The following is a 12,810-nucleotide window of genomic DNA, read 5'->3' as shown; positions in this document are numbered from 1 at the left end:
GATTTTGGAGCCCAAAAAAATAAAGTCTGACACTGTTTCCACTGTTTCTCCATTTGCCATGAAGTGATGGGACTGGATGCCATGATCTTTGTTTTCTGAATGTTGAGCTTTAAGCAAACTTTTTCACTCTTCTCTTTCACTTTCATCAAGAGGCTCTTTAGTTCTTCACTTTCTGCCGTAAGGGTGGTGTCATCTGCATATCTGAGGTTATCGGTATTTCTCCAGGCAATCTTGATTCCAGCTTGTGCTTCATCCATATACTATACCATATACTATTTCTTTTAATCATAACAATCCCATGAACTAGGTACTGTTGAAAGAGGAAACAGACAAAACAGGCTCCATCTTGAAAGCAGGACTCCATCTTGGGCCAGACTGTGGACTTTGAGCTATATGCCCAATATCTATGGAAACAACATACCAACTAGAAAACCAGGCCCCCCCTGGATGGAAAAGCCCCAGGGCTCATACCTAGATTCTCTGTTGCCTAAAAGAATACCCTAATTATCTGTGTAACCATATAGAATCATAAATTCTATTATGCTTTTTGGCGTATGACCACAGGCCTATTGATAATTGTCCACTGTTAACTACCTAGGCTTAAGGCATATGAATCACGGGTTAACTTTGATTGTATCTTTCTTTTCCTTTGTTCAGACTAGTTTCAGGGAATTTGGGGAGGTGGGTTTGGGCACGTACACTTAGGGTATATAAGGTTTTCAGAAAAACTGGTCAGGGTCCTTGGCTAAGAGGAGACTCTGCCTTGGGCCTACCGGTGTAATAAATTGCACTCCACTATCTGCATTGTCCTTCTGAGTCAGTTTGTTTCCCAGAATGCGTGGCTACAACACTATTATTATTCCTATTTTTACAGATGAAGAAACTAAGGCTCAGAGAAGTTAAGCAACTTGCCCAAAGTTATACCGGTGCTATTCAGAATTGGAGGTGAATTTTAATACCAGGTCTCTTTGACTTCTGGAGCCCTTGTTCTCAAAATCACTGGTGGTCAGAGTAGCACAAAGTGCCTTCACCACTAATGACCAGCTTCTGGGTACTGACTTACTGACTGTAGGCCTGAACACTCAGCCAGGCCTTTTGCTAAGCCCTGTCTCCTCACTGCATCCTTCTTCCTCTTGCCAATGAAACTCAATAATAAGTTGTCACACCAGGCTGCCTGATAAAGGAATCTCTTTTGCAATGCCTCAGACCGTAGCACCCGTCCCACTATCTCCCCAACCTTAGGCTCCATTGGTTGGTCCTCTGAGGTCTTGGCTCACGCTCCTCATTGAGCTTTTGCTTATGCCATTTGCCCTTCCTGGAATGCCCTTCCAATCCCTTCAAGAGCTACGGGTGAAGTTCCAGAAGACTCCTAATTTCCTCAACCCAGGGATCTCACACTGTTCTGAGTGGCAAGACCAGAAGTGCCTCCACTAAGCTTCTCTGGCCCAGAACCCAATCAAGAAACTGCGAAGAGCAGGGAGGGCTTGTTCAATCCTAAGGCTTTCCTGGTGGTTCAGCTGGTAAAGAATCCACCTGCAATTTGGGTTCAATCCCTGGGTTGGGAAGATCCCCTGGAGAAGGAAACAGCTACCCACTCCTATATTCTGGCCTGGAGAATTCCATGGACTATTCCATGAGATCGCAAAGAGTTAGACACAACTGAGTGACTTTCACTTTTCTTTCAATAGAGTCAGGAGGGTGAGAAAGGACACCCATGCAGCTGTTCCTTTCAGATCCTGAGTCACTGGTTTGTATTTTTTTTTCCCCCTCTAAATCTTGTTTGGGACAATGAGGGTAAACCATATTAAGGGAGAAGTTGGGTTGAAAAAGGAGGTGCAACTGAGAGATTTCCCAAAAGACAGATGCTTGTAGGAGCTATATAAATGGTCTATCTTCCTATAACATACATTTCTCTGCACTATTTTGGAGAAAGAGTGAAAATTTGTATCTTAAAAGCATTCTTTTTTTTTTTTTTTAATTTTTAGGAACATTAGGACTTAAAAGCAAAATTCTCCAAATATTTTATACTAAAGCAGAGAAATAGCTAAGAAATTCCGTGCTTGTAGGGAGAAAATCCGGGCTCTTCCACCAACTAGAGCTGATTCTCTTTGCTCTGAGGTTGCCGCATGAATGGGACCCCAGTGACTGGAATCTAGTGAAGGCAGCTATTGTGATCTCGAGAGCTGGGGGAAGGGAGAATCAGTGCCCAAGGGTGTGTGGCCCAGACAGAGGCCATGGGAGGGGGCAGTCCTATGTACCCCGTGTACCGTCTGCAACACAGGCTGAGCCAGAAGGTGGAGCAAGGCAGTCGCAGTCACTGGCTCCGCCCCCTCTCCCGCCCCTTCCCTGCCTTGCCTCCACGTGGTTCTCAAAAGCCGCGGCTCAGACTTGGTGGTCCCCAGACAGCTCCAGTTTGCGGTAGCTCGGCAACAGGAACTGCAGGCCCCCAAGGGGTTCCGTCTGTGGCCTCTGCCAGAAAAAGATCGAAGAAGGTGCTTTGCCGGCAAAATTGGACTCCACCGGCTTCCGACAACAAGCCAGGGACTGAGAGTCTCGGAGTCCTGAACAAGTGAGTGTCCCCCAGGGGAAGGACAGGCCAGGGTCGCCGTCCAGACCGCCATGGCCGCTCCCGTCCGCCGTCTGTGTCATATCGCCTTCCACGTGCCGGCGGGACTACCCTTCGCCCGGGATCTGCAGCGCTTCTTTGGCTTCCAGCCCTTGGCGGTGCGGGAAGCAGACGGCTGGAGGCAGCTGGCTCTGCGCAGCGGCGACGCTGTCATTTTGGTGAACGAGGGCGCGGGGCTGGGAGAGCCGCTGTATGGCCTGGACCCGCATCATGGGATACCCAGCGCCACGAACCTGTGCTTCGACGTGGCCCACGTGGGCGCTGCCACCCGGGCGCTGGCGGCACTGGGCTGCAGCGTGCCAGTGCCCCCTGTTAGCGTGCGAGATGAGCAGGGCGCTGCCACCTATGCCGTGGTCACCTCGCCGGCAGGCAACCTCAGTCTGACGCTGCTGGAGCGCACTGGCTTCAGTGGGCCCTTCCTGCCTGGCTTTAGCCCTGTGCCCTCTGCACCCGAACCCTGCTGGTTCAGCCACGTGGATCACCTGACCTTGGCCTGCAACCCCAGCAGCTCCCCAAAACTGATGCACTGGTTCCACGACTGTCTAGGCTTTCACCACCTACCACTGAGCCCAGGTGAGGATCCAGAGCTGGGCCTGGAGGTGGCAGCAGGGTCCGGGCTTGGCGGGCTGAGGCTCACTGCCCTGCAGGGTCCTGTTGGCAGCGCTGTCCCCACCCTTGTGCTGGCAGAGTCCCTGCCGAGGGCCACCAGCGGACAGGACCAGGTGGAGCAGTTCCTGACCCGGAACAGGGGACCTGGATTGCAGCACGTGGGGCTGTACACACCCAGTATCAAGGAAGCCACTGAAGGGGTGGCAGGGGCTGGGGGTCAGCTTCTGACTCCTCCTGAGGCCTACTACCAGCAGCCAGGCAAGGTGGAGCAGATCCTAGCTGCAGGGCACGATCCTAACCTGCTGGCCCAACAGGGGGTCTTGCTAGATGGTGACAGAGGCAAGTTTCTGCTTCAGGTCTTCACCAAGTCCCTGTTTGCAGAGGACACTTTCTTCCTGGAGCTGATCCAGAGACAGGGGGCCACTGGCTTTGGCCAGGGCAACATTCAGGCCCTTGTGGCAGTCTGTGCAGGAGCAAGCTGCCAGGGTCCAAGAAGCCTGCAAAGGGCCCAAGCTGGATGCAGCCGCCTGTCCTGGAGCATTCGAAAGTTCGGCTTAGGGCCTGCTGGAACTGAGGGATATTCACGGAGGCCTGGAGTAAAAGCTTTTGTCTTTAGGGGCTTCCATTTCATCAGTACCTGCCAGAAGTTGAAACTCTCACAGGAGTCCAGAGAGGTGGGATTTTTTTAACTGTGAAACATTTCTCATATTGCCTGTATCTAATATATATGTAAAGTATAAAGAATAGCAGAATTATATGATTAGGAAATAGAACTGGGATTTCTGAATCCTCCTTGTGTCTTTCTGACCTCATTTCTCTCCATCACACCTCCAATATTATGATTAAAAACCTGTTTTTCTCACCAGCCCAGGTTGGATGCATGAGACAAGTGCTCAGGGCTGGTGCACTGGGAAGACCCAGAGGAATGGGATGGGAAAGGAGGTGGGATCAGGATGGGGAACACATGTAAATCCATGCCTGATTCATGTCAATGTATGGCAAAAACCACTACAATATTGTAAAATAATTAGCCTCCAACTAATAAAAATAAATGGAAAAAAAAACAAACCCCGTTTTTCTGCAGTTTCACTACATATATAATGTATCCCTAAACAAATGATCTAAATGGCAACCCACTCCAGCATTTTTGTCTAGAAAATTCCATGGATAGAGGAGCCTGGTGGGCTACAGTCCATGGGGTCTCCAAAGAATCACTGAGCACAGGAGTCTAAGGCAAAATAAATTCTCCTGTGCTTCCCCTCTCCCTAGGGAGAAGCCACTGCAGGGAGGGGCTGAGTCAGGGCTAAGCCCAATCACCTGCTCTAGGGTGATAACGCAGCTCCAATCAGAGACCTAGCCAGAGAGTGCTGGATGTAAGCCACTAGCAGGAGCTCCCTGCAGCTGCCTTCTCCCCTTCTGGGGTTGGAGGAGGACACATCACTCAGGACAGAACACCCCCCTCTTCCATCTGCCCAGGGCTGGCTAGGAGCTCAGAAGTCAGCACCAAACAGAGCTCTACTACTTTCTGGGTCCCTCAGAGGTAAGGAGTGAAGGGGCTCAGGAGACGGTGGGAAGTCTCCAGAATGACTACAAAAATAAGCATTTTATTAAACAGGATTCTGAGCGGGGTGGAGGATTCCAAAGGCATCACTGGGCTGCACTGTTGAGGCTGGGTGCATCAGTGGGGACCTGGGGCCGAAAGAAACTCTCCAGGACTTGCTGGCCTGGGCTGGGCTTTTTCCGTTTGGACAGGGTGGCCACCTGGGATCTTTTGGAACCCTGTGCAGAAGACAAAGGAAACACCGAGGTGACAGTCGAGTCTTCTCCTTCCACCCCGCCCCCCACACCACTGATCTAGCTCAGATTCTAGCCTTAATACTGTAAACCTTCCATCCTGTTTCCAGTATCTAACTCTTCAACCAACTCTTTAAAAGGCAGCCTGAGGCAGTCTTCCTAACATGCAAATCTGACTCCTCTCTCCACCCAAAATCCTTCAGGGCCTGGTGTTAACTGGCCTGGGCCAGTCCTGCTAACAACTCCAACTAATCCAACAGCTTACAGGTTGTACTGTACTTCACCGTGGCTCACACTACTCTTGGGCCAGGGAAGAACATCTTTACTGCTGATTCTCCTTCCAAACCTGGAGAAAATGATTTAGTTCTAGGACCTAGATTACCAGTTGCTTCTTCCAAGCATCCATTCCTGACTCTTGTCTCCTAGATAGAAATGACAGCTCCCCACTTCATATCCCACAAAACTGAGTACAAACATTTCACACACTGTGACACTACTGCCATCATTTGCTCCTGTCCCCTCTCTACCTGTTAAGGTCTCCAGGTCAAGAACTATTCCTCTCGCCCCAGTGAACTCTGTCATGGAGACTGTTCACCCTAACATGCATCACTTAACTCACTGAAAACCTGTAGATTTGGCCCTGGGGAGAGATGGCTGGGTGAGGGCCAAAAGACTCACCTTGCAGGTGCCAGGCTGTTGGCCCTCATACATGCGGAACACCTAGACGAGACGAGGGAAGTGCAGGGCTGGCATCTTTCCCCCAAAGAGACAAACCTCTGTATTCTACCCTTAACTTCATGCCCCGGCACTTTTGTTTAAGATATGTTTTTCATTTGTTTACACAGTAATAGGTTTACTTAGAAAATGCAGGGAACACGAAAAAACACAATGAAGACAACAAAGGTAGTGCCTTTTTCATGGCGGTGGAGACGGCTGCAGTGCGAAAGTCCTCCCGGGTCAGCCAGCGAGCGCCAGGTGGTACAATGGTCACTGGGGTGTGTTCTTCCAGGGCCAGACCATATACTTGGTATGTCATCTTGATGTGAGAGAAGGTGTGGACCACCTAGGGGGTGCCAAGAGGCTGAAACAGACCCGGAGATGTGGCCACAGAAGCCATCATTCCTGGTCACTCCTCTCCTCACTCACCTGCCCCAGATGCTGAAGGCGGGTGTCCGGGAGGGACCCAACCCAACTCTGCAGTTCCTGCAGCAGGGCCTCCCGCTGATGCTGCCCTGAGGCTTCTGCATTCACATTCACGGATGGGAACTCCCACAGTCCTGCCAGCAGACCTGAGAGGGAGGGCAGCCAGGCATGGGTGGGGCCTTAGCTGCTGCTGCCTCCATTTCTTACCTGTTGCTCATGCCACCTCCCTGAACTCCCAGGATTCAAGTACCTGAGTTGGGCCTCTGCACCAGCAGAATGCGGGCACCCCCAAGGGCTTTGGGCTGCTCCAGAACACAGATGGCAGAGCACTCCTCCCTGGGGGGCTTGCGGCTGGCCTTTCTGGGAAAGTTGGTTACTCCCAGGGTCTGGTCCCAGGGCTCCGTGGGAGGCGCGCACAGCGGGCACTGTCCAGTGTTGGGAGCTGGGAAGAGAGATCCAAGAGCCTTGCTCAGGCCGAGTGGGCTCAGGTGCCAAGCCCAAAGAGCAGGCCTTTGCCCAGCTCTGTAGAATGACTCGGAGGCAGGATGAAAGGGAACGAGGCTGCCACAGGCAGCTCCCTGACGGCACAGGGAAGGCCGGGGCTGACACTCACCACACTCCTCCACGTCACCACTGCCTGGCAGGCTCTGTGAAGCTGAGAGCTGCTCCCGCTCCACCTGAGAGGCACAGACAGGGCAGGATGCCATGGGGCAGGGGTCACTCCCGAGGACGCCTGACTGCCTCCCTTCCTCGGGTGGCTCACCCTCTGGCGTGCCCGGCACAGGCTCTGCACAGGACAGTGGCTGCAGAGTGGGCGCTGCGGGGTGCACACTATGGCCCCCAACTCCATGGCTGCTTGGTTAAAGTCCCCTGGCCGGGCTGGGTCCACCAGTTGCTGGGCTAGGTTCCTGCAAGAAGGGACCATTGCTCTGAGCCAAAGACCCTTTGGAGACACCTTTTCTAATCTTCCTCTTTACCCCAGTATCCTACCAGAGGTGCTGGGAGACAAGACTGCTGCTGGGTTCAGCACCTATGGCTCGGACACGGCACAGCACCCGTATGACGTTCCCATCCACCACTCCGGCGGCCTGGCACAGAGGAGTCTGGGAGTCAGCCTGGTCTGGGAGGAAGGTAGGTGGGTATGCCCAGTATGGGGGTGGGCGATGGGCTCACCTGGCCAAAGGCTATGGAAGCAATAGCTCCGGCTGTGTACCGCCCTACCCCAGGTAGGAACCGCTGCAGGGTCTCTGCTGTACGTGGCATGTGGCCCCCTAGCTCCTCTACCACCTGATTGGAATGGGAAGGTTCATGGTTACGAGGCACCCAAGGGCCTGGGGCTCCCAGACCCCTCGTCAACCCCTTACCTTCTGGGCTCCTTCTTGTAGCCACCGGCCTCGAGAGTAATAACCCAGGCCGGCCCAGAGCTGGTTAACTTCCTGTGCATGGGATCAGAGGTCAGAGGGGTCAGGGATCGGTCCTCAGTAGGCCCCATTCCCCCTACCCTAGGGTGGTTCTCACCTCCAGGGAAGCACTGGCCAGGTCCTGCAGCGTTGGCCACTTCTACAGCCCGAAGGCAGACAAAAAGAAATGAGGCCAAAGGTGAAGGAAGTGGAGGAGGCCTTATTTTATCCCCACCCCCAAGGAGTCATCTGGGGTCTGGACCATGACTGACCCTTCCCCTTGTTCCCGGAAGTCACCTGCATCCATCGAGTATAATAGTTGATCACTGTGGCAACCTGGGTCTGCTGCAGCATGACCTCTGAGACCCACACTGGGGAAGAGGGGCCAGCATGAGGACACTGCTGACCACCCGACTCTTAGCCCACAGCTCCCAGACCCCAAACGAGGTGGTCTAGGCAAAGCAGCCCTGTTCCAAGGAGATATACTCACCAGCGTATGCCCGCCTGTCTAGGTCCACCTCACCCTCCACCTGCCAATGCAATCCCAGATGGGCAGTTAGTGTGGAGGGGACTGGGCACCAGCCTCCTATTCCCCCCACCCCCCCACATCCATTGTCCTCCTACCAGCCTTCTCCAGGGTAGGTCCCGCTTCTTTCGGTCATACCAGCCCAGCAAGCTCTCCTGGAAGGCTGTGACCTCGGCCACATCTCTGAACAGATGGTACGGGGAGACAGAGGCCTGCAATAACGCCTTCTGCTGCCTGGCCAGCCCTGCTGGGGTCTCAGAAAACTCAGGGATCGTCCCTGCACAGGATGTGCACTAGAGGCCTGGTTTCAGGCTGTCCACTTAAGGCTTCCCCAACCCCAACCCCTTGCTTGAGCTCAGACCAGGAGGCTCTAGGGTTTTGTAACCTAAATCAAGTTTCTAGCCTTTATTTCCCCAGGGTGGTACCCCTGGCTCCTTTGTCTCTGGATCATAATGAAAACCCAAGTTTCTGCCAAACATAATATACACCTGTGGAGGGCCTTCCCGTTCACAGAACACTTTCGGGTTGATAAATTCGTTGGATCCCATGAAAACCAAGTGAGGAAGGAAATGCACAGACTACTGCTCCATGTCACTGATAGAAAGCATCTATTCAGAGCAATTATCCTAAAGTCACAGAGCAAAGTCAGAATTAGATCCTTAATTAGTCCCTTAATGACTTGATACATACCATGCTCTCTTCCTAGTCTGAATTTACCCCCTTTCACGGCCAATTAAACCAGCCCCTGAGTCTGATTAGGACCCAGATCCTCACCACTGGGGGCAGACAGCTTGGACTGGCTGCTGCTGAAGGCACATTTCTTCTTTCCCTCCTGGCTGGATGCCTGCTTCCTGCGACCACTTTGATTCCCCACAGCTGCTAGTGGCTTCTTCATGATCAGCTAGAACAGAATGGCCCAGCCAAAGTATGTCAGTCACCATGAGGCTGAATCTTAGGGTCCTGTAGAGGGTAAAGCTACCTCCCTCCCACACCATTCATATAAAGTGTCTAGCTTTTCTCAAGCAATCCCTGGATGCTCATGGGCTTACCCTTGGCTGGCTGTGTTACTGAGGTATGACCAGTAGGGCTGAACTTCTGCAAGTGGCCTTAGTGGGACCAGCATTAGTATACACCTGGAGACATAAAGAGGCCAGAGCTGGGCTGAGTCAAAGACCAAAGCCTCCTGTGCAGGAGCATCTGCGTATCACTGGGAGCTCAGGTGTAAGAGGTTTATCTCCTTAGAGATGTAGCACATTTACACTCAAACAGCCTTTTTTTTTTTTTTAATTGGAAGCTAATTACTTTCCAATATTGTAGTGGTTTTTGCCATACACTGACATGAATCAGCCATGGGTTGATTCCCCATCCTGTGTTCCCCATCCTGAACCCCCCTCCCACCTCCCTCCCCATCCCATCCCTCTGGGTCATCCCAGTGCACCAGCCCTGAGCACTTGTCTCATGCACCAAACCTGGACTGGCTATCTGTGAAACAGCTTTACTAATCATCTAGTCTAAACCTTCATCCTATACAAAGAAGAAACCTCAGTGATGATTTTAAAAATAAAAGGCAAAGGGAAAAAAAAACAGAGAAACTAAGGATCAGAGAGGGTAAAAGATTTGCCTGAGAGCAGATGGCAAGTTGGGAAGAGGGGGAAATGAGCTATTTTTATTTCTAATCTTCTCCTGATTTAGTAAATCACAGCTGCCTATCCACTAGTAATGAGAAAACATCTGGTTGATCCTCGCTGCTCCCTAACTGTTCTGGCTGCTGATTTTACCTTTTATCTAACAGCTAAGTTAGTGAGTGTTAGACATACCAGACCCAATGTAAATGCTTTACCAGATTTCTTACTCAGTCGCTTAACAATCTCATGAGGTATGTTCTAGGATTACCTCCATTTCAGTTATGAGGAGGTTGAGGCTTGTGATTAAGCAACTTTTTTATTCAAACTCCAAAGGTCTGTCTACAGAGCTATACCTGGCTATACTGCAGTCTCTGCTGAAACTCTGGCTCAAACTCTCTCCTCAAACTTTTGCTTCACACCTCATTTTCTTTTTTTTTAATTGAAGGATAATTGCTTTACAGAATTTTGCTGTTCTCTGTCAAACCTCAACATGAATCAACCATAGGTATACATATATCCTCCCCTTTTGAAACTCCCTTCCCGTCCCACCCCTCTAGGTTGATACAGAGCCCCTGTTTGAGTTTCCTGAGTCATACAGCAAATTCCTGCTGGCTATCTATTTTACATATGGTAATGTAAATTTCCATGTTACTCTTTCCATACATCTCACCCTCTCCTCCCCTCTCCCCATGTCCATAAGTCTATTCTCTATGTCTGATTCTCCACTGTTGCTCTGTAAATAAATTCTTCAGTACCATTTTTCTAGACTCCGTATATATGTGTTAGAATACAGTATTTATCTTTCTCTTTCTGACTCACTTCACTCTGTATAATAGGTTCTAGGTTCATCCATCTCATTAGAACTGACTCAAATGTGTTCCTTTTTATGGCTGAGTAATATTCCATTGTGTATATATACCACAACTTCTTTATCCATTTATCTATTGTTGGACATCTAGGTTGCTTCCATGTTCTAGCTAGGCTTTCACACCTCATTTTCATCAAAAGAACTTGCTTCCGCCTTCAGAAAAAAGAACCAATGCATAAACTTCCCTCCATCTGCATTTTCCTTCTCCTTTATCCAATTATATGGAGGAATGTTCTCTCCTCCTCCTCCGATCCCATCCACAAGACACACCCGCTTCCTAGCAAAACTTCCTTAGCCAAACTCACTGACTTCCATAATTACTTATGGAGTGCCTACTATGTGCCAAGCAGTTTTAGGTACTTGGAATACTTCAATAAATAAAATATCAAAGGTTTGGGCCTTCACAGAGTTTATGGGATTGACAAAAAATAATGCACAAAATCAGCCAATTATATAGGATGTTAGGTGATAAAAACTAGCATAAACAGTCAAAGTAGACTTGTGAAGGGGATAAGAAGTAAGTGAGGGTGGTGGAATGTTGCAATGTTAAAAGAACATGGTCAAGGTGGGCCTTGTTAGAGCAATGTTTGACCAATGACTTTAAGCAGTTAAAGGAGTTACCCATATGGATGACTACCTGTGGGAAAGGCATCTTGAGAAGCTAGTGCAAAGGCCCTAAGCAGGGTACTTGGTGTGTTTGTAGAATGAGGAAGTCAGTGTGTTTAGAAACTGAATAAGGAAGGGGTGAGCAGTAGGTGAGGTCAAAGAGGTAAAGAAAGGGAAAGTGAAAGTCACTCAGTCGTTTCCAACTTTGTGACTGTAGCCCTCCAGGCTCTTCAATCCATGAACTTCTCTAGGCAAGAATACTGGAGTTGGCTGCCATTTCAAACAAGGTGGGCGGAATAGGATTACAAAGTACCTTGTAGGCCACCAGAGGACTTTGGCTGTCACACCCATTGCTCTCAGGAGCCAATCCTCTTAATGTATCTTTGTAGGATACAAACAGCTCAACCTGCCTCATCCCCTCACCCACTGTGCTCCAGCCATGTTTGCCTGAAATAGTTGCTTCAATTCCCAAAGTGTCTGTCCACCTTGAGGCCTCACCCAGTTCGTTTCCTCTGCTTGGACAGCTCTTGTTTTTACCTAACGTTTATTCACTCTTCAGGTCTTGACTTAAATGTCCAAATCAGATCCCCTAGTCTTACCCACTTCTGTACTTCTTTCTCCATTGTTGCTTTTATACCAATCATAATTTCATGTTTATTTGTGATTCTTTGATCAGTGTCTGCTTTCCCCACTTAACTGTAAAATTCCATGAAAGGAAACTTGGGTGTCTTTTGTTGACTGTTGTGCAGAGCACAGTGCCAGGCAAACTGCATAAAAAGTACCCCTTCTTTCCAGAATGGGAGAAATCCAAACAATTCAGAATGATGATGAAAAGATTCAATAGAGAGAAAGGATGAACTGGAAACAGCAAATAATCAGAGAGAGAAAAGGTTCAGAGTCCTTGGTGGAAACCAGGGCTCTTGGGAAAGCTCTGGTCCACGGTAGGGACAACTCTCAGTAGCAGAAATCAAATCCAAAACCTCTCAGGAGTAACTATAACTCCTAATTGCTTACAAGCTGTCACTGCTGGAGCCTAATTCTAGTCATTATCACGCGCGTCTATTGTTTCAAAAGTGTCCCTGCTAGCGGTCGCTTTCACCCTCCGCAGCCTCATCTCCTGTCCCCCTCCCAGCTCCTTTCACTTGATGGAATGCAATGAGCTCTCCACCCTCCCTAGGAGCTTGCCATTTCCCAAATCTTTTTTTCCCCCACACTCTCTAGTCTGCATAACTTATACGCTTGCTTTAAGCTTAGCTCAGGTATCATCTCATCCTCTACAGACATAAAACCCCCAACGCCCACCCCTGGGCAGAGTCGATGAAGACAGCGAGCGTAAGGCGAAAGCCTGCGTTCCCGCCGGGTCGCAGGGGAAGAAGGAATTACCTCCCGCGTGATTTCCCGCGCCAAGCTCACCGACGAACCCCAGGGGGCGTGGCCCCGGCCAATTTTGGCGGCGAGTCGAACCACGCCGGCCAATACGCTTCCAGCGCGCGCCAGGCTGCCTCCTCCGCGCCAGACCCAGGCGATCTTAAAGGAAGTCCGACCGTTCGGCGATTCTTGGCGTGAGACCCCGCCCCATCCCCGACTGCAGGAACCGAGAGAGGAGACGAAGC

The 12,810-nt window shown here is 50.4% G+C and overlaps 2 protein-coding genes across 6 annotated transcripts; one reads left to right on the top strand and one right to left on the bottom strand.

The window, feature by feature from the left end:
- The first annotated feature begins 2,350 nt into the window (after positions 1 to 2,350).
- On the top strand, positions 2,351 to 3,877 carry HPDL (4-hydroxyphenylpyruvate dioxygenase like). Its single transcript, XM_020897371.2, is given in 2 exon segments — positions 2,351 to 3,687; positions 3,689 to 3,877. Coding segments are annotated over 2 exon segments (1,173 nt in total). The 5' UTR covers positions 2,351 to 2,619; the 3' UTR covers positions 3,794 to 3,877.
- Positions 3,878 to 4,819: 942 nt separating this feature from the next.
- On the bottom strand, positions 4,820 to 12,697 carry MUTYH (mutY DNA glycosylase). Of its 5 annotated transcripts, none has more exons than XM_070468244.1 (17): positions 12,611 to 12,697; positions 9,148 to 9,231; positions 8,873 to 8,999; positions 8,197 to 8,345; positions 8,063 to 8,102; positions 7,870 to 7,943; positions 7,691 to 7,732; positions 7,537 to 7,608; positions 7,346 to 7,459; positions 7,163 to 7,260; positions 6,936 to 7,080; positions 6,786 to 6,849; positions 6,423 to 6,614; positions 6,176 to 6,318; positions 5,940 to 6,092; positions 5,708 to 5,749; positions 4,820 to 5,014 (listed from the first exon to the last, which is right to left on the bottom strand). In XM_070468244.1, exons 3-17 carry the CDS (start codon positions 8,991 to 8,993, stop codon positions 4,883 to 4,885), a joined length of 1,581 nt encoding a protein of 526 aa, XP_070324345.1. In that variant the 5' UTR covers positions 8,994 to 8,999; positions 9,148 to 9,231; positions 12,611 to 12,697; the 3' UTR covers positions 4,820 to 4,882. The 5 variants fall into 5 exon arrangements, with proteins under 5 accessions (XP_070324345.1, XP_070324344.1, XP_020753069.2 ...); XM_070468243.1 differs by having other exon boundaries at positions 12,581 to 12,668; XM_020897410.2 differs by having other exon boundaries at positions 8,197 to 8,342; positions 12,581 to 12,668.
- Between the last annotated feature and the right edge of the window lie 113 nt (positions 12,698 to 12,810).

This window comes from Odocoileus virginianus, chromosome 5, assembly GCF_023699985.2.
Source record: "Odocoileus virginianus isolate 20LAN1187 ecotype Illinois chromosome 5, Ovbor_1.2, whole genome shotgun sequence".
Taxonomy (NCBI): Eukaryota; Metazoa; Chordata; class Mammalia; order Artiodactyla; family Cervidae; genus Odocoileus; species Odocoileus virginianus.
The sequence above is the reverse complement of the archived record's forward strand: the minus strand, read 5'-3'. Positions and strand labels throughout refer to the sequence as shown.

What these genes read in the sequence shown, in the direction of transcription:
- MUTYH (XM_070468244.1), bottom strand. Translation starts at nt 8,993, where the DNA reads ATGAAGAAGCCACTAGCAGCTGTGGGGAATCAAAGTGGTCGCAGGAAG. An exon ending in ACCTACCCTGGAGAAGGCTG is followed by an intron (nt 8,103 to 8,196) that starts GTAGGAGGACAA and finishes TTGCATTGGCAG; the next exon opens with GTGGAGGGTGAGGTGGACCT. An exon ending in TCTCCACCGCCATGAAAAAG is followed by an intron (nt 5,750 to 5,939) that starts GCACTACCTTTG and finishes CGTCTCGTCTAG; the next exon opens with GTGTTCCGCATGTATGAGGG.